The 20,271-nt window shown below is 42.6% G+C and overlaps 2 protein-coding genes and 1 long non-coding RNA gene across 5 annotated transcripts in view; 1 reads left to right on the forward strand and 2 right to left on the reverse strand.

Moving 5' to 3' along the window:
* RBKS (ribokinase) overlaps positions 1-7,360 on the forward strand; it is a 110,432-nt gene extending 103,072 nt beyond the window's left edge. For all 3 annotated transcript variants that reach the window (XM_050754018.1, XM_050754013.1, XM_050754014.1), the window contains exon 8: positions 7,065-7,360. In XM_050754018.1, coding sequence (XP_050609975.1) covers positions 7,065-7,238 — 174 coding nt within the window. In that variant the 3' untranslated portion in view covers positions 7,239-7,360. The remainder of the gene's footprint in view (positions 1-7,064) is intronic.
* A 1,781-nt stretch (positions 7,361-9,141) lies between these two features.
* Positions 9,142-16,539, reverse strand: LOC126933842 (39S ribosomal protein L33, mitochondrial-like). Its single transcript, XM_050754030.1, has 2 exons — positions 15,764-16,539; positions 9,142-9,442 (listed from the first exon to the last, which is right to left on the reverse strand). The coding sequence occupies exons 1-2, from the start codon at positions 15,942-15,944 to the stop codon at positions 9,393-9,395; spliced, it is 231 nt and encodes a 76-aa protein (XP_050609987.1). The 5' UTR covers positions 15,945-16,539; the 3' UTR covers positions 9,142-9,392.
* On the reverse strand, positions 9,142-18,671 carry LOC126933843 (uncharacterized). Its single transcript, XR_007718739.1, has 3 exons — positions 18,530-18,671; positions 17,608-17,626; positions 9,142-9,442 (listed from the first exon to the last, which is right to left on the reverse strand). It is a non-coding gene; the product is annotated as an uncharacterized LOC126933843 (long non-coding RNA).
* Between the last annotated feature and the right edge of the window lie 1,600 nt (positions 18,672-20,271).

Raw genomic sequence — 20,271 nt, forward strand, 5'->3', positions numbered from 1 at the left:
GATGGGGTTTCACCATGTTAGCCAGGATGGTCTTGATCTCCTGATGGTCTTGATCTCCTGACCTTGTTACCCACCTGCCTCGGCCTCCGAAAGTGCTGGGATTACAGGCGTGAGCCACCATGCCTGGCCACAATTGGTTTTTTATAGTGACCTTGTGTCCTGTTACCTTGCTAAACCCACCATTTCTAGCAGCTTTTTGGCTGGACTTCCTAGGATTTTCTACATAGGTCACTATGTCATCTACAAAGAAAAGGTGTTTTACTTCTTCCTTTTCAATCTGTATGCCTTTTCTTTCTTTTTTTTCCCCTGTCCTTTTGCACTGGCTAGGCAATCCAGTACAGTGTTGAGTAGAAGTAGTGAGAACAGACATCTTTGATTTGTTCCCTGTATTAGGGAGGAAGCATTCAGTCTTTCTGGTTGAGCATGATGTTACCTGTAGATTTTTCATAAATGCTCTTTATCAAGAAGATCAAGTTACATCTTCTTTCTAAATTTGCTGAACATTTATCATGAATGAATGTAGAATTTTGTGACATGCTTTTTCATCTCCTGTTGATATAATCATAAGGTTTTTAATATTACTGAATTACATTGATTTTTTAAAATGTTAAACCAATCTTGCATTCCTGGGATAAATTCTACTTGGTCATGATGTATTATCATATATTATATATATACACACACACACACACACACACATTTAATTTGCTTTAAAAAAGTTAAGGTTTTTACATCTATATTCACAAAGGGTATTGATCTTTTTTGTTTTCTTGCAATGTCATTGTCTGGTTTTGGTATCATGGTGACGCTAGCATTATAAAGTGTTTCCCTGGCTCTTCTATTTTCTTTTTTTTTTTTTTTGGAGACGGAGTCTCGCTCTGTGGCCCAGGCTGGAGTGCAGTGGCCGGATCTCAGCTCACTGCAAGCTCCGCCTCCCGGGTTCATGCCATTCTCCTGCCTCAGCCTCCCAAGTAGCTGGGACTCCAGGCGCCCGCCACCTCACCCGGCTAGTTTTTTGTATTTTTTAGTAGAGACGGGGTTTCACCGTGTTAGCCAGGATGGTCTCGATTTCCTGACCTCATGATCCGCCCGTCTCAGCCTCCCAAAGTGCTGGGATTACAGGCTTGAGCCACCGTGCCCGGCCGGCTCTTCTATTTTCTTAAAGAATTTGTGTAGAATTAGGATTACTTCTTACTTAAATGTTTGCAAGGACTATCCAGCAAAGCCATCTAGTCTAGAGTTTTCTTTATTGGGAACCCCCCATTTTTAATATAGGAAGGACTTATCTTTTATTCTCTAGCAACACAGTGTGTAGGCCAGGCACAGCGTCTCGTACCTGTAATCCCAGCATTTTGGGAGGCCAAGGCGGGAGGATCCCTTGAGCCCAGGAGTTTGAGACCAGCCTACCTATTTATGGGAAGACCCTGCCTATTTATTTATTTGTTTATTTAGACAGGATCTCACTCTTTCGCCCAGGCTAGAGTGCAGTGACATGATCACAGCTCACTGCAGGCTCAACATCCCTGAGTTCAGGTGATCCTCCTGCCTCAGGCTACCAGGTAGCTAGGACTACAGGCACACACCTCAATGCCCAGCTAATTTTTATGTTTTTTGTAGAGACAGGGCTTCGCAACATTGCCCAGGCTGGTCTTGCTCCCCATGTGCTGGGATTACAGATGTGAGCCACTGTGCCTGGCCAACCTCATCTCTACAAAAAATAAAAAGATTAGCTGGGTATAGTGTTGCACACCTGTGGTCCCAGCTACTCAGGAGGTTGAGGTGGAAGGATTGCTTGAGCCTGGGAGATCAAGGCATCAGTGAGCTATGATTATGCTACTGCACTCCATCCTGAGTGACAGAGTGAGACCGTGTCTCAAAAGAAAGAAAGAAAAAAGCAACATGTAATGTAGCCCTGAGAATGAAGGGTAATCAAATTGTGAGAATTGTTGCTGCCTAAATAATGCTTCCAGCACACACAGTTCCACCAAGCCCTGTGTTTCCCTGGCCTTGGCTGTAGTGGAAAAGAATTTTAGTGATTTTAAGAGTGTTTTCAGGTGTGGGTATAATATTTTTTAAACTTTCTTTTTTTTTTTTTTTTGAGACAGAGTCTCACTCTGTTGCCCAGGCTGGAGTGCAGTCGCATGGTCTTGGCTCACTGCAACCTCCACCTCCTTGGTTCAAGCAGTTCTCTGCCTCAGTCTCCTGAGTAGCTGGGATTACAGGCACACCCACCACCACGCCCGGCTAATTTTTTGTATTTTTAGTAGAGACAGGGTTTCACCATCTTGGCCAGGCTGGTCTTGAACTCCTGACCTCATGATCCACCCGCCTCGGCCCCCCAAAGTGCTGGGATTACAGGCATGAGCCACAGAGCCCAGCCATATTTTTAAAACTTTCTAAAAAACCTTGTCTGCAGCCAGAAATACCCCGGTAGCTATCAGAGGGGTAGGTAAACCTGATTTCTGTCGGCAATGCCAGAATGTCTCCTTTCTGCCTCCTGCCTCCACTCTGGTCAGGGTGCAAGGTAGGCAGGCACAGAGGCATGGCTAACCTATTCATCCTTTTGTTAGCTTAAACTTTTTTGGAAAAATATTATAAACTTATAATAAATCAAACAATATAGAAGTATATAAAGAAAAGATCACTGTCCCTGTACCTGGCACATAAGAAAACCAAATATTCACAATTTGATACATATCCTTCATTCTATATTCTCTATATTCTTTTTAAAAAATACACATGTGCTGGGCCAGGCGCAGTGGCTCATGCCTATAATCCCAGGATTTTGGGAGGCCGAGGCGGGCAGATTACCTGAGGTCGGGAGTTTAAGACCAGCCTGACGCCGGGTGCGGTGGCTCACGCCTGTAATCCTAGCACTTTGGGAGGCCGAGGCGGGCAGATCAGGAGGTCAGGAAATCGAGACCATCCTGGCTAACACGGTGAAACCCTGTCTCTACTAAAAATACAAAAAGCCGGGCGTGGTGGCGGCGCCTGTAGTCCCAGCTACTCAGGAGGCTGAGGCAGGAGAATGGCGTGAACCCGGGAGGCGGAGCTTGCAGTGAGCCGAGATCGCGTCACTGCACTCCAGCCTGGGCGACAGAGCGAGACTCCGTCTCAAAAAAAAAACGACCAGCCTGACCCACATGGAGAAACCCCGTCTCTACTAAAAATACAAAATTAGCCAGGCGTGATGCGCCTGTAGTCCCAGCTACTCGGAAGGCTGAGGCAGGAGAATCGCTTGAACCTGGGAGGCGGAGGTTGCTGTGAGCCGAGATCGTGCCATTGCACTCCAGCCTGGGCAACAAGAGCAAAACCCCGTCTCAAAAAAAAAAACAAAAAAAAAACAAACAAAAAAAAAACCCCACATATGCTCATACAGATAGGTATTTGTCTTTTCTTCATTCTTTTATTTCTTTTCCCCCAAATGGGATCATGGACGCAGAAACCTCCTTTTTTGACTTAACTAATGGACATTTCTCCAAGTATGTGCTTATATTGCTAGACTTTTCTCATTAATAGCTGAATACTTTTCCATAATAAGAATGTGCCAGTTTATTCATCCTATTTGGTAGATGTTTTGCCTTTGAAAATAATGCAGCAATAAGCATCTTTGTACCTATATTCCTATATTACAGGAGCTTTTCCTTCTGTAGGAGATTCCCAGGAGCAGGATTGAAATTGTTGAATCAAAGAGCATTACGCATATTCTGTCTTTTTGTTGTTGTTGTTGTTGTTTGTTTGAAATGGAGTCTCGCTCTGTCACCCAGGCTGGAGTGTAGTGGCGCGATCGCGGCTCACTGCAACCCCCACCTCCCGGGTTTAAGCAATTTTCTGCCTCAGCCTCCCGAGTGGCTGGGATTACAGGCACGTGCTACCATGCCTGGCTAATTTTTGTATTTTTAGTGGAGACAGGGTTTCACCATCTTGGCCAGGCTGGTCTTGAACTCCAGACCTCGTGATCCGCCCACCTCAGCCTCCCAAAGTGCTGGGATTACAGGCGTGAGCCACCGCACCCAGCTAAGCATTATACATTTTCTAGTCATTGACCATCTTTTCATATGTTTATTACTGACCATATACATTTCCTTTTCTGAAATTGCAGGTCTATATCTTTATTCACTTTTATCCTACATTTGTCTTTTTCCTAGCAATTTGAAGATATTCTTTGAATAATGAGGATATGTTACATGTATTGCAAGGATTTTCACCAAATCTGTACTTTTTCAGTTGGCTTTATTTATAGTGTCTTTGGACATATTTTTAAAATATGTTTATAAAATTAAAAACCTGTTATTTTTTTCATTATGTCTTTTTGTGTTTACTGACTTATGTTTTCCCTGTCTGGGGTTATACAAAAATATTCATCAAAATATTCATCTTATTATTGTACTGTTTTGTTTTTTACATTCAAGACTTTAGCTGGAATTTAATTTTGTATATAATGTAAGGAGGAGTCAAGACTTGGCATCTGGGAGTTTGCCATAGCTCTTCATATCTTGTGGCATTTTCCATGTTTTTGTAATAACCCTCCAGTCAGCTCACCCTCTAGTTCCTCAGGTTTCAGACCTTCCTCATGTCAGCTGCTGTGCTGTAAACTGCGAGTGGGAAGGAACCATGTCTGTCTCTTTCTCCATTGCATCCTTCAGGAAAGACCAGTAAAGGTTGCAAAGCACCTAGCATAGGGCCTAACACATTTTAGGCACTCAGACAACATTCATGGGGGGAATGAAAGTTGCATTCACAGCTGCATTACTATCACCCCTTGGCGAATTTAATATTGATGGCTTTGTCTGTGAAAACAAGGGGAAATGTCATTCTCCTTAAAGCCACTCATGGTTTCATGAGCTCACTCTGGTCCTTTCTCCTCCTGTGTCTTTATTCTTTGAGGTCTGCCTTCTCTTTATAAATCTGGCTCGTTCTATAAGGGCTCCCTTCTTGGGGGGGCTTTCTTCAAACCCCTTCTTAAAATCTAACAGCACTTACAAATTCTGCCATGCTATTTAGCATTTAATCCACAATGGATTTTAGTCCTTTTCTAGCACCCATCACTGTGCTGGGCACATAGCCCATCAAATACATCAACTGTGACTGGAACAATCTTGCATGCCAAGGTTCTTTAAAAAGCCTGAGGTATAGCCTCAAGATTTGTTATGAAAGCCTGGTCTAAGGAACCAGCAAACTGGAAAGAGGTAGAAAACGACCCTGAGAGCTGTTGAATACAAGAATGGTTTTTCAAGTGAGACTGTGTAGTCACATTTAAATTGTCCTGAACACAATTGTTAGCCAAACATGACAAGGTATTGCTCTGTCCAAAGGCACACGTCCATAGACTTTCTCAGGATGTTTTGTGTCTCCATGGCCTTCACCAGCTTGGATCTTTGGAGCTTCAGAGAAAATGGAAAGAAACTTGATGTGCCCCTATATTTGGTTTAGAAATAATATCAAATGGCTCTCAGCTCTTTCTGCATGCATTTTTAATGAAGAAATGGTTAATTCTAGGGCTAGGGCAGGGACTATACAAGATGACCCTGGAGCATCTTGGGGGATTTTGTTTGTTTTGTTTTTGTAGAGGCAAGGCTTTGCCATGTTGCCCAGTCTGGTCTCAAACTCCTGGGCTCAAGCCATGTGCCCACCTCAGCCTCCCAAGTGCTGGGATTACAGGTGTGAGCCACCACACCCGGCCCCCTGGGGCATCTTGTAATGCCAGAAAGTACTCAAAACCAAAAGGATGGGCGTATGTCAAAGGGACACGGAAGCCAACTGGAAAAGCTCCCAATGGCCAAAGCTGGAACAATTTGAACAACAAAATAATATGGCATTGAATTATAGCCCAAAGAATAAAACAAATAACGATGAGTTCATACTGATATAAATGACTGAATAAATAAATGGAAGAGACCAATCTCCCATACAGAAGAATTCCAAATAATTTATGTAGAAACTCCACCCTTAAGGAGATAGAACATAGAAACTCCACCCTTAAGAAGATAGAGCATAACTTCAGGGAATAATTCCCCAACCTTTAAGAGTGGAATACACTTAATGACTTGCTTTCCAACATGAAAAAAAAAAATTAAAAGAAAAAAAAAAGAGTGTAACATGAAAAAAGGGAGCAAAGTAACTTTACAGTGGATAAACTTGGCAAAGACTACCTTAGCCAGGTGATCAAGGTTAACACCATCAGTGAGAAGTCATGTTGATCGTATGTACCCTTCAGATGATGTGATGAAAATGACATTTCACCTCTGTGGTCTTCCTCCCAAAAACCATAACCACAGCCTGTGAGAAAAACGGACATATCTCAATTAAGATACGTGCTACAAAATACGTGACCAGTCCTCCTCGAAACTATCAAAGTCATCAACAACAGCCAGGTGCAGTGGCTCACACCTGTAATCCCAGCATTTGGGAGGCTGAGGCAGGAGGATTGCTTGAGGCCAGCAGTTCAAGACCAGGCTAGTCAACATAGTGAGACCCTGTCTTTTTTTTTTTTTTTTAATTAAAATTTTTAAAACCTAGCCAGGTGTTGCACATGCCTGTAGTTCCGGCTACTTGGGAGGCTGAAGCAGGAGGATTGCCAGTGCCCAGCAGGAGTTCACTCAGGAGTTGAGCCCAGGCTGCAGTGAGCTATGATTGTGCCACTACACTTCACCCTGGGCAACAGAGTAAGACCATGTCTCTTAAAAAAAAAAAATCACCAAAAACAAAGAATGTCTAAGAAACTATCACAGCCTACAGGAGTCTATGCAAATATGACAATTAAATGTAATATGGCATGCTGGATGGGATCCTGGAACAGAAAAAGGACATTAAGCAAAACTAGTAAAATCTGAAAAAAAGTATGAAGTTCAGTTAATAATATATTATTTCTTTAGTGGTGATAAATGTACCACAGTAAGATGTTAACAGAACTGGGTATGAGTACATGGAAACTCTGTATTATCCTTGTACCTTTTCTATAAATCTAAAACTAAAATTAAGTTTACTTAAATATTTTTAAAATATGCAGTTTGGGCAACAGATTGACTACATGCTTGTCTTCAAAAGTGTGCTTTTAATTACAGGGTGCTGGTGACAGCTTTGTGGGAGCTTTGGCCTTCTACCTGGCTTACTATCCAAATTTGTCCTTGGAAGACATGCTCAAGAGATCCAATTTCATTGCAGCAGTCAGCGTCCAGGCTGCAGGAACACAGTCATCTTACCCTTACAAAAAAGACCTTCCGCTTACTCTGTTTTGATTGCTATTAGTCCCAAAATAAATATACCTGGGAATAAAATGTACTTGGGGGTGGCTGCTCCTGGCTAACACTTACTAGAAAATGTCATCCCCTTTCTTTGCAAATATTAGTTCTTCTACAAAAAGTCATCCTCAAGCTTCATTTGTAACGATGATTCTTTTGCTTTCCATGCATTTGCACAAACCAACCAGAACTAAAGATTCCACAACCAAGATCTGTACAAACATTACCACTCTTCAGGGACAAGTAAACTCAATGGTCAACAGATTGTTAATGCCCCATGTGCACCATGCGGCAGAGGTTGTGGACAAGTGTCTAGAGCCAGAGCAGACTCTTCTTAAGGGAAAGGGCACTTTCTAAGAGGGGCAGCTGATACTCAACTTTAGCTTAGTGTTGTCAAAACCTCTGGTTTTGTAAGGGAAGGCAGAAGTTTGGATATTTATTGAAACCCTTCAATGTTTATGTATCAGCAACTAATTTTTTTTTTTTTTAATGTAAACACCACAGGGGCATGGTGGCTCATGTGGTGGGTGTAATCCCACCACTTTGGGAAGCCGAGTCGGAAGAATTACTTGAGCCCAGGAGTTTGAGACCAGCCTGGGCAACATGGCAAAACCTCATCTCTACTAAAAATACAAAAAATTAGCCAGGCATGGTGACACACGCCTGTAGTCCCAGCTATTCAGGAGGCTGAGGTGGGAGGATAACATGAGCCTAGGAGTTTGAGGCCGCAGTGAGTCATGATCACGCCACTATACTCCAGTCTGCGTGACAAAGCAGACCCTGTATCAAAAAAAAGAAGTAACCACCACCTATGTGCCACATTCAACCCATGGACTGAATAAGTAAGTCATTTGTTAAACCAGGTAAGTTCCTTTTTTTAAAGTAATTCATGCATGTCACAGACCCTTTACGTCAGCTTAGCTAGGAGCAGGTGATTTTTCTTATAACTCAATACTATGTACAGTTTCAGCCTAAAAAGAGCCAAGATCTCACCTATTATTGCTTTGAACCAGAGCTTTATCAAAAGATGCCATAAAATAGCTGATTGACCATGAGGCCACAAGCCCCTAAGACTCATCAACTATCTGCCTCTAATTCCTCTAAACCGCCAGAGAGCTGCTCGTACATTTCCCTCGGAGCCAGGTTTGGGCCATGGAGAAGGAACTTCTTATTTTGTAGTCAGGGTGGGCACGGTATCATTCTCCCACACAAATGCTTTAAATGGGGTAGGATGTGAACCAGCAGAGCTTAAAATGAGCAGATCCTTTTCAACCAGGAACTTGACAAAGGAGAAAACTGGACAACTACTTTGAAAACTTGTGGGAAACAACAGCCCAAGTAAGAAAGTGCATGGCTCTGGGCAGCACAGAGGTCCCTATCTGAACATTAGGGATTGCTCCCAGAATTCCATGCTAGTTAGCTGTGTGGTACCACCATGCCTCAGAAGTCTTAGTAGTGGCTTTATGGAAATACACTATAGCTTCTTTTATTTTAAAAGGAAAGAAAAATCTAGGGAATAAAGGAATCCAAAGCTGTCCCACAAAATCCTAGATACTGCTTTGGTGACCTGGGTTTGAAAATACAGGCCAGTGGCATTTTTCCTAATTAAGCACAAATCAGAAATAGAAGTTCTCTTGATTTGTGTTACAAGGCTCCTTCTTTTGTCATTCCTGGTCCCCCTTGCCATCTTTGTTATTACATGGGAGTTTCTTCAAGATCACTCTGGAATGTTACTCTGCCTTTTCTCTTGAGTACAGAGGGAGCAGGCTGGAAACTCTTACATAAGTGTTGTTATGGAAACATTTATTACATGAAACAATGGTTATTTTTTAGTAATGTGGTTGATTTTTAAAACCTCAAATAGTGTGGAAAAACATCACTAAGACACAATAGCATAGGCTATTTTAATATTTTTTATTAAGGGCTATAAAAATACCCAGAAAGATAAATAAATGTGATGCAATGATATCTGTCCTAATATGAAGAACTTTCTTTCACTGCATTGTTTTCCTTCACAATGGCCTTCAAATCACAGGAGGCAGTGATTCCATGCCATTTCCTCTTCTTTTATTACACACTACAGGATTTCTGAATCAGTATCCCCGCCCTCAGTCTTCTCTTTATAAATCAAAGTCACTTTCAATCCACCAGTTAAAGGGAGCGTATTTTTTTATCTTCCACGAAGAGGACTCTTTGTTTCACTAATGGAGGGAGAAAAAAAAGAATTGTAGCAGAAAATTATTATAAAGTATCATCGACATTTTTATAAAAAATATGTATCAGACCATAAGCCCTCTTCTTTCTCTTATTTTACTATTTCTTGATATGAGGATGGAGCTGATTTGCAAACTCAGTTCCTCCATCCCAGGAGCCAGGGCAGACTGGAGAAAATGGCTATAGGGCCACTAGCTAATCAGCAACATCCTTGGTATCCCACAAGTCATTATTTAAACTAATGTAGAAATATTCACATTAAGAAAGAAAACTAGGGACAAAAATGGAAAACAATGTTTTCACCCAATTAATGTCCACTCTTGCAGGAGGTAAGCAAGGACAGACTGGGAGCTAGACTCCAGAAAAAGAGCAGCAAGAACCAAGTGGACCACACTGTCTGGAAGAGTAATAGACACTAAACCTCTACTTCCCAGAGATGGGTTAATACACCCAAATATGGAGTTTTTAGTTTGGTACTACAACATCATAACCAAAATCTCATTATTGTAAATATCACAGAGTACAGTTCTCTGAAACAAAGTGCTACCTGCCTGGATGAAACACTGAAGGCTAGCCGGGCACGATGGCTCACGCCTGTAATCCCAGCACTTTGGAAGGCCAAGGTGGGCGGATCACCTGAGGTTGGGAGTTCAAGACCAGCCTGACCAACATGGAGAAACCTTGTCTCTACTGAAACTACAAAATTAGCCAGGCATGACACATGCCTGTAATCCCAGCTATTTGGGAGGCTGGGGCAGGAGAATCACTTGGACCCAGGAGGCAGAGGTTGCAGTGAGCTGAGATCATGCCATTGCACTCCAGCCTGGGCAACAAGAGTGAAACTCCATCTCAAAAAAAAATGACTGAAGACTAGATGCTGAGCAGTAAGGCTTTCATAGTTCTATAATGCCCTATGGCACTCCATTAACTTCCAACATTCTCTGTCTCTCTCTCTCTCTCTCTCTCTCTCACACACACACACACACACACACACACACACACACACACACCCCACCCCTACCTATTTCCTCCTTGCTAAAACAAAAATACACCAGAAATGGAACAATCACCCAAGGAAGACCTAAACAACTATGACCTAACAATTCCTCACTTGTCCCTATCACACAGACATTTTAGCTTTTTCCTTCTACAATCAACATGGATACTCTGTATATGAGATTCCCAAGCTATCTACGATTAAGAATTACCTTATTTAAGTTAAGTCCATTCTCACTCTCCACTCCTACCTTAATCCTGGTTTAGTAAGGCTAGAGTTGGACTGGAAGTCTACATTTTTTTAAAACTCCTCAATTTGAGGCCGGACGCGGTGGCTCAAGCCTGTAATCCCAGCACTTTGGGAGGCCGAGACGGGCGGATCACGAGGTCAGGAGATCGAGACCATCCTGGCTAACACAGTGAAACCCCGTCTCTACTAAAAAATACAAAAAACTAGCCGGGCGAGGTGGGGGGCGCCTGTAGTCCCAGCTGCTCGGGAGGCTGAGGCAGGAGAATGGCGTAAACCCGGGAGGCGGAGCTTGCAGTGAGCCGAGATCCGGCCACTGCACTCCAGCCTGGGCAACAGAGCAAGACTCCGTCTCAAAAAAACAAAACAAAACAAAACAAAAACTCAATTGATGGGCAGCTGAATTTAAGAACTATTAACCTGTCAACAGATTTTTATCTATAATATTAATACACTGTACATAAGGGATCTTTTTAACATACTTCAAACCACGTGAAATGTAAGTAGGATTGATCCTCCTAAAACTCCAAGGATGACTACAATGCATTAATGCATTACAAGATGGTAGTAAAGAACCAAAACAGTTTCTCATCAATGTTATTATTTACAAGAACTATTTCCCCCATGGTTTTCTACAGGGAACTAAAAACTTGGTTTAAAAAAAGGCGGGGGGTAGGAGAGTTGTCTCACTGAAAAGCAATCTGGAGACAATTTAAATGACCCTGACTAGGAGTAACTGATTAAGGTTAGTAGAGCAAGGCTATATGGAGTAGGATTTTTTCATTCATTCACTGCACCTATTCCTTTAACACAAAGAATAAATATTTAAGACCATAGAACTGTGCGAGGCAATGTAGAGTTTACAAAAGTGTAAGAAGACTCCCTGATTTAATACATCAGTACATCATGAGGTGCCCACACAAATGTTCAGTAAACCCCAGAGGACCCTAAAGGTCAGAAGGGACAGGAATGGTGACAGAAGGCCTCATGGAAAGTGTCAAGTTTGGTCCCTGAAGACAGATCAGCATTTGGATTAAATGAACCACGAATGGGCATCTGGTTAGATGATGGTAGGAGTCTCACAGTGGGGATCCATGGCCTGACCACAGGGATAGGTTTTGATTTAAAAGAAAAAAAAAAAAAAAGTTTTAGAAAGATTAATTTGGCTCCATGTAAGAGACAGAACAGGGACTTGGCCAGGAATGGTGGCTCATGCCCGTAATCCCAGCACTTGGGAGACTGAGATAGGAGGATCACTTGAAGACAGGAGTTCCAGACCAGCCTGGGCAACATAGAAAGACACTGTCTCTTAAAAAAAAAAAAAAAAAACTGTGTTTAAATTAGAAGGGCCAAGCACAATGGCTCAGGCCTTTGGGATTACAATCAGGCCTCTAATCCCAATCCTTTGGACAGCAAAGGTGGGCAGACTGCCTGAGCTCAGGAGTTCGAGACCAGCCTGGACAACACAGTGAGACCCCATCTCTATTTTTTAAAAAAATTAAAGAACAGGGACTGCTGGGCGCGGTGGGTCACGCCTGTAATCCCAGCACTTTGGGAGGCCAAGGCGGGCAGATCACAAGGTCAGGAGATTGAGACCATCCTGGCTAACATGGTGAAACCCCATCTCTACTAAAAATACAAAAAAATTAGCCGGGCGCGGTGGCGGGCGCCTGTAGTCCCAGCTACTTGGGAGGCTGAGGCAGGAGAATGGCGTGGACCCGGGAGGTGGAGCTTGCAGTGAGCCGAGATCGCGTCACTGCACTCCAGACTGGGTGACAGAGTGAGACTCCATCTCAAAAAAAAACAAAAAAGAATAGGGACTTGGAGTGAGAAAGGCTGGGTTCCAACTCTGGCTCCACCATTTATCAGCTATGAGTCCCTGGGAAAATTTCTCAAAATACTCTACCCTGCTTTCTTCCCTGTGGAAGAGATAACTATCTCCCTCACAAGGTTGCTGCCGGACACACAGTGCACATTCAACACGTGTTAAGTGAGTTGAAATGACACACTGCTACCCACAATTGTAAACATGAATTTTCTGTCAAAATATTTAATGCTTAATGCATAGAAGAATGAATCTGTCAAGTTCTCTCCCTACATCTAACCAAAACCGATTCTGCTTCAATTAAAGTATATATTGTCTTGTTTAGTCATCCAAGGAATTAAAACTGACAAGTGTTCATTCTCTTTATGATAAACCTTCAATACATTTACGAAAGTTTAATAAGCTTATGCCTCAGCATTTAATCCTTCCTCTTCGGAAATTAGCATCTAGTTTTATACATGGAAAAGAAGTTCGAAAGGACAGGCATATGCAGCTGCTTCTTGCCACAGACTGTATTATGAAATGCTCAAATAGTTGGGAATTTTTTTACATTTCCTTACCTATTTCCTTCATAAAGCAGACGAATAATCATTTTCCTCAATCTTAACAATTTACTAATCACAGTAAAACATGCTAGGAGAACTGCCAAGCTATTTGGTACCCTGGGCAATGGGGCAGGCCCCGAGGCAAACATCACGAACACCTGCAGGGCATTCAGCAGGTGGGCAGAAAGCCAGGAAGTCTGCTATCCCAGAACATTCTCTTCTTCAGAAAAGACAAAGCTGTGCTGTCAAAGCTAAGGACATTCCTTTTGAGAAAAGTTCTAAGCATCTGTTTGAAATTTGTATGTGAATCTTTTCTCCCACTTCGATCAGAACTGTTTATGGTTGTATTCTTTCCCAATCTCAAAACTTAAAATCAAACTGACAAATATTAAGTTCCTAATACCTCCATACTAAGGATGAAAAGCCCAATACATACATTTTTAATACTTAAAATATCACAGAAGGTTATTCAATCAATATTTATTAGTGTTGTGCAAGTTTCTAAAAATAAACTCAGAGTTAAATATATATACTCTGGTTTCTCTTCGGCTCGTATAAATCTTTCACCTTTTACTAAGAGAGAGAAACAGGCCAGGCGCGGTGGCTCAAGCCTGTAATCCCAGCACTTTGGGAGGCCAAGACGGGCGGATCACGAGGTCAGGAGATCGAGACCATCCTAGCTAACACGGTGAAACCCCGTTTCTACTAAAAAAACTAGCTGGGCGAGGTGGCGGGCGCCTGTAGTCCCAGCTACTTGGGAGGCTGAGGCAGGAGAACGGCGTAAACCCGGGAGGCGGAGCTTGCAGTGAGCTGAGATCCGGCCACTGCACTCCAGCCTGGGCGACAGAGCGAGACTCCATCTCAAAAAAAAAAAAAAAAAAAAGAGAGAAATATGGTAGAAAAACACTTTATTGTAAAGTTCATCCCTTTGACTTTTCACCAGCTGACACAAAGAAATCAGAGGGAGTAAAACATACCAATCCAATTCTAAACCTTATCAATCCAACAGCAAACCTCCTCATTTTTCCACCATATGAGGAATCACCCTGAAATTCAGACTCCTTATCATCAGGTACAAACCTAGAATTCCCTTTTTTACTGTGATAATGAATAAACAGAAATTTGAACACCATAAAAAACAGCAAGGAATTTTATTTCTGTTAAAGGATGGAACACAAACTTTAAGCTGACAATTGTGCTTCTTAGAGCCTTTAAAAAATGTCTGCTTGTGTTATTACAGCCATTATCTTGTTAAGAAGCGATGGTCGGGCGCGGTGGCTCATGCCTGTAATCCCAGAACTTTGAGAGGCCGAGGCAGGTGGATCACCTGAGGGCAGGAGTTCAAGACCAGCCTGGCTAACATGGTGAAATTCTATCTCTACTAAAAACATAAAAGTTAGCCAGGTGTGGTGGCACGCACCTGTAGTCCCAGCTATTTGGAAGAATGAAGCAGAAGAATCACTTGAACCCAGGAGGCAGAGGTTGCAGTGAGCCGAGATTGCACCACTGCACTCCAGCCTGGGCGACAGAGTAAGACTCCATTTAAAAAACAAAAACAGGCTGGGCGCGGTGGCTCACGCCTGTAATCCCAGCACTTTGGGAGGCTGAGGTGGGAGGATCACAAGGTCAGGAGATCGAGACCATCCTGGCAAACACGGTGAAACCCCGTCTCTATTAAAAATACAAAAAAAAAAAAAAAATTAGTCAGGCATGGTGGCAGGTGCCTGTAGTCCCAGCTACTCAGGAGGCTGAGGCAGCAGAATGGCGTGAACCCAGGAGGCGGAGCTTGCAGTGAGCCGAGATCGTGCCGCTGCACTCTAGCCTGGGCAACAGAGCGAGACTGTGTCTCAAAAAAAAAAAAAAAAAAAAATTATAAAGAGCACAAAAATGAAATGAACAACCAGAGCTCTAAAAGTAAAAACATGTTTGCTATTTTTGCATAAATCTGCACATAAAATCCAGAAACAGGATAGGCGTCCACCAACAGCATCAGGTGCTGACTCTATTTTTGTTTGTGAGCAGATAATCTGGCCTTGGGAACATTTGTCTCTTCTAGATAAATACTTCCATCTAATGAGACCATTTAAAGTTACCATATAGTACAGCATTTTAGTGGATGGCACAAAATGGAAAAATCAAATTTCCTACCCCCACTGCACTAATATATAGAAATCATATTCATGTAACTTATATCAGGACCCAAAAAGTAGCCACTGTTCAACAGATGATGCCAGGACACCATACCGTCCCCTTCTCAAGACACTTGTCTGTTTCCAGAACACTAACACCTATTCTCTTTACATAGCTGGTTTCTCACCTTCAGGTCTCAGTTAACTATCTCCTCCTGGAGAGACCTTCCCTGATTTAGCCATCTAATGTGACTTTCCCTACCACTCCCCAACTTAATCCTACACTTCAGCATCCTGATTGTTTCTCTCATAGCACTTATAATTTGTCATTTTTTCTCCCCCTGTCAGACTAGACTAAGTGCCAAGAATACAGGGACTTAACCTGTCTTGTGTCCTGGTGCATCCCAGCACCTGGGATGTTAAATAGCATCATAATAATCATTCAATACCTATTTACTAAATGAATGCTAGTATCAGAGGCTAAAAAAACCTCCCAGAGATGTTCAGATGTTCAGCCTACAAAGGGGGCAACAGGCCTTGGAAGCATTAACCTCCCCAGATCTTACCAACTGGATCATAATGCAAAAGAGTCAGTTTTTCCTTCAGTCGGTTTCTCTTGGTGTTGAAGCAGAAACCTGTCCCAGCTTGGCTCACCATTCTCACCAAAATGTTTCTAAGATTAAAAAGTATGCTGTTACGTGTGAGCTGACGAAATAAACTAAAATCAGTCATGGGGGGATGGCACATTTTGAGAACTCTGTAGGGTAATATTAGTTGTGGGATATCACTTGGCCCTAAGAAGGTTCAGCTGTAAGACAGCCTAAGTTTTCCATGAAACAATTTCAATGGTTTCAAATCTCTAGGATTTGCTCCACTACACAGAGTTACTTCACAACGACCTAACCAAAACAATAAGAACAATCAAGCCACATGGTGGGACTAGCCTCAGACATCCAACCCTCACGAGCAGCAGAAGTCAGGAAGGGGAAAATATCAAAGTACTGGTAACCACAGCTGGCTAGTGAGGAAATGGTAAAGATAGCTGTCTCAGAACAGCCCTCTCTTCGGGGCATAAATGATTATCATCAGGAAGGGCCAAAAGAAAGGGACTGAAGCTTTTAGGTTGCTAATGTGCAAAACCTTGTGCCCCTTCATATTTCATTTAAGTTACAGTCATCCAAAGCAGAAAGTCCATGTTTGCCTCACCAGATCTTTTAATACCTGTACTGTCTGTTATTTTTTCATGTGTCTTGTCTCCTCATGTAGACCATGTTATTTCTCATGTAATTCCAGAACAACCTGGAAGCATCTAAGACTATATTACACATCACTGCATTGCTTTCAACATTCAGCACAGTGAACGTCATAAGGGGCATACAGTATTTATTTCTAATTAAGATAGACAATAATTATCCATTCAACACAGATTCAACAAATCTTAAGCACTTACTCTGTGGAAGGCACTCTGGGAAATACAAAGCTCTGTAAGTCTATGTCTATGTCCTCTAGGAGCTAACAGTACTCCTAGCAGTACTCCTAGTGAGCTGGTACATGAGGTCGATCAGGCAAGACAAATATGAAATACATCACAAGGGTAGAAAAAGTCAGAATATACCTCTACAGAAACCAAAGGCAAGGGATTCCTATACATCCTGGGGGTAGGGAATTCTGACATAAATAACTGGACTGTGGGGAAAGCTACGTGAATAACTAAAAGATACTGAGAGGGAAAGCGCTAACATACATGTTTATCATTAACTTTAATCCAAACGACTAGCTTTAAGGATTTTCAATGTCTTGAGTTGCAAGGAAAGGCTGCTTTAGAACTTCCCTATTTTTACCACAAAATCTTCAGTTATTGTCTACAACATTTATTTTGAAATACAAGTTTGGTAGTTCTAGTCTCTCTGGTACAGCATGGAATCTTTAATCTTGGCTATTTTTGAAATGCTTATACCATGAATCCAAGTGATTATAAAACTCATTAAAACAGACTCTATGATTTAATCAAAGCAGAGTTTGTTCTTCTGGATTCCTCTAGTGAGCTCCAGACAAATGGCCCCTGGTCCTCAATTTGAGGAAATGGAAATGTGGTGGTAGTCCAAATACAGCACAGCCCAATGGTTTGTTTAGAAACAGACAGTGAGCTCACAAATCCTGGGACTAGAAAAGCAGCAAAGGCTCCTTTAAGTATTTCAATGCTCACGGAAGTAGCTCAGTTGGGCAGGAGGGAAAATATTTTGTGAAAGAGTTCATAGAGAAAAAATTATCAACTAAGTAATCCACAGACCAACTCTTAGGAAGTCGAGGCCCAATGCTTAGTTTCATATAAGGATGTACTGGGAGCAACGAGACTTAACAAATCTAACATAAACAAGTGACGTTTAAAAAAGGAAAAATCTTTACTTACTTTGACTTGCTCTTGGCAACTTTTTTGTAGACAGGAAAGGTTGGAAAAGAAAATAAAAATATAAATGTATCTTTCTTATGCAAAGTTCAGTTATATGTCAGTTCATTATATGTCAGTAATAACCAAAAATATTTAACTTATGAAATACGCCATGAGGTGTCACTCAAGTAACTATTCCCTATATATTAGGGAACCCCTTAGGATTTTATAGAAGGTAGGTTAAAAGAGCCAATCAAACCAACACAATTCTAGATTTAATATTTTGCACAATTTCATGTCTGTTGGACTGGCTACTTTTTAAATCTTTCTAAAGTAATGCCTGCTCCACTTTTTCCCTCTTCTAAGTATTTGCACTGCAGCAAGCTTCTTGTTTGACAAGTTAATCTTTGCAAATAGTAACAACCATCACATGTGGTGAAAATCAGACACTAAATCTTACTGGGAATTCAGCCAGGTGTAAGGAAGAGCATTGACTCGGGAGCCCGAGGACTTCTTTCACTGCCCTGCCGTTAGTACTCGGGCAATTCATTGCCCCTCTCGGGAGCGGTTTCCTTATTTTTAGAGTTCGAAATGGGTGGGCTACAAATTCTGAGGTCCTTCAGAATCTTCGGATGTCCTTCGGACATGCAGTGATTCTCCTAACACGGGCTGGAGAAAAACGCCCCAGAGCCAGACTCAACAGTCCGCGAGGACGGCAACTGAATCCAGACACCACAGACCCCTTCTCAGGCACCCACACGTCCGCGCAGGGAGGCGCGCCGCGGGGCATGCCGGGCGCTGTGGTCCTGAAGGCCTGGAAAAGTCCGCAGTTGTAGCTTCCCGGCCTGTTCGCACATCCTTCCCCGCATCATTCCGGGGCCCTGCCTGTCACGGGCCCCCAACCCTCACCGTAACCCCTGCCGGCGCCTCCATCCCCACTTACAGAAGACGACGGAGAGGAACATGGTGACCACCCCTGGACAGTCTCCGTCACTGGTCAAAAGGCCCCCAACAAACAACAACTGCTTCCGGGGCACGGGCCAGTTCCGGAAGAGGACATCCGGCAGTCGCCGAGGCCACGCCCCCCGCCTGGAACCTGCCCCCAATCGTCTGACTCGTTCCTCCGTTCCTTACAGCGGGTGTGTTTTGCTCTTTTCGTAGTGGAGGTTGGAATCCTCTTCCTTATGGAAAGGGTTTTACAGCTCAGGGTTCGCGCCCCGGCCCTGACTCCTATTTCTGGGTCAAGTGCTTTCAGCGTTAGGTGCTTTTCATATTTGTTTGACAAAATAATCGCAACCACCTGCATTAGACCCACAAGAACAACTGTGTATTGGACCTCGGCCGCTCCAGCCTATCAGCCCCTCGCATATTTTCTTAAAATGTTGCCTCCCCCGACCCAACTCCGTCTCCGCCTGGTTAAGCCTTACTCTCACTACTCTCAGTCCCTTCGGCGTTAGGAAGCCCACCTTTCCTTAATTATCTGTTGAATCTCTAGGAGGGCAGGACCCTTCGCATCTCAAACTTCTGTATCCAAACACCTAGCACAGTTCCTGACATAGAGGCCAAATAACAGATTGAGAGCATTCACATCACTTGCCTAATATCACATAACTACCAGGTGGCAGAGTCAGAATTTAAACCTAGATTTTATCTGACTCCAAAGACTCCTGCCTTTCCCAGTAGACATTGGGACTTACCAGTTTGCAGTCATTAATTTCTCATGGCTCTGTGAGGAAGCTGGGCTCCTCCAACACCAAGGACTTCGTCAGTAACCTCATTTCCCAACTAATAATCAGGACTTTTGAATTTTTTTCCTAATCTGTGATTTGTATCTACATATTCCTACAGATGTGAAATAAGATTTAATTTCATGACTCACACCTGTAATCCCAGCCCTTTGGGAGGCTGAAGCAAGCAGATCACTTGAGGTCAGGAGATTGAGGCCAGTCTGGCCAACATAGCGGAATCCCGTCTCTACTAAAAATACAAAAATTAGCTGAACCCGGGAGGCGGAGGTTGCAGTGAGCCGAGATAGCATCACTGCACTCCAGCCTGGGCGACAAAGCGAGACTCCATCTGAAAAAAAAAAAAAAAAGGTAATAAAACTGTTTTAAAGAAAATTCAGCTCTCTGTGCCATCACAAAGAAGATAAGGAGGAAAAAAAGTCAGCTCTCCATACAATTCAATTTTTAAAATTAAGATCGTCCTTTTCCTTAGTACCTATAATACTTTTTTTCCTTCTAATCATTCTTGATATTTACCTTCCCATAACCTGACTCCAGCAACTGAGTACCTTCCACGTGCCCAAATCCTTCCTTACCTTGCATTGGCAAAAAAGAGCTTCCGATGTTCAAGAGGATACGGTTTCTTATATGAGAAATTCCTTTAGAGGATTTATAAGAAAAGAACACAAGACTGGAAGCCAAGGAACATGATTTCGAGTCCTTCTTCTGTCCCTTAGAAAGTAATTTTAACTTTAGTCCAGCCAAATAGCAGTCCTAAACTCCATGCCCCCGCCCTCACCTCTATTCACCTTACTCTTCTTTATGTTTCCCTACAGCACTTATTGCCGTTTAGTATTACTTCTGTACTTGTTGATTTCCCTATTGTCTTTGTCTACCAGAATGCTGAGCAACAGTGAAACCCTGTCTCTAAAAAAAAATTTTTAATTAAAAAAAAGAACTT

Source organism: Macaca thibetana, chromosome 13 (assembly GCF_024542745.1).
Source record: "Macaca thibetana thibetana isolate TM-01 chromosome 13, ASM2454274v1, whole genome shotgun sequence".
Classification (NCBI taxonomy): domain Eukaryota; kingdom Metazoa; phylum Chordata; class Mammalia; order Primates; family Cercopithecidae; genus Macaca; species Macaca thibetana.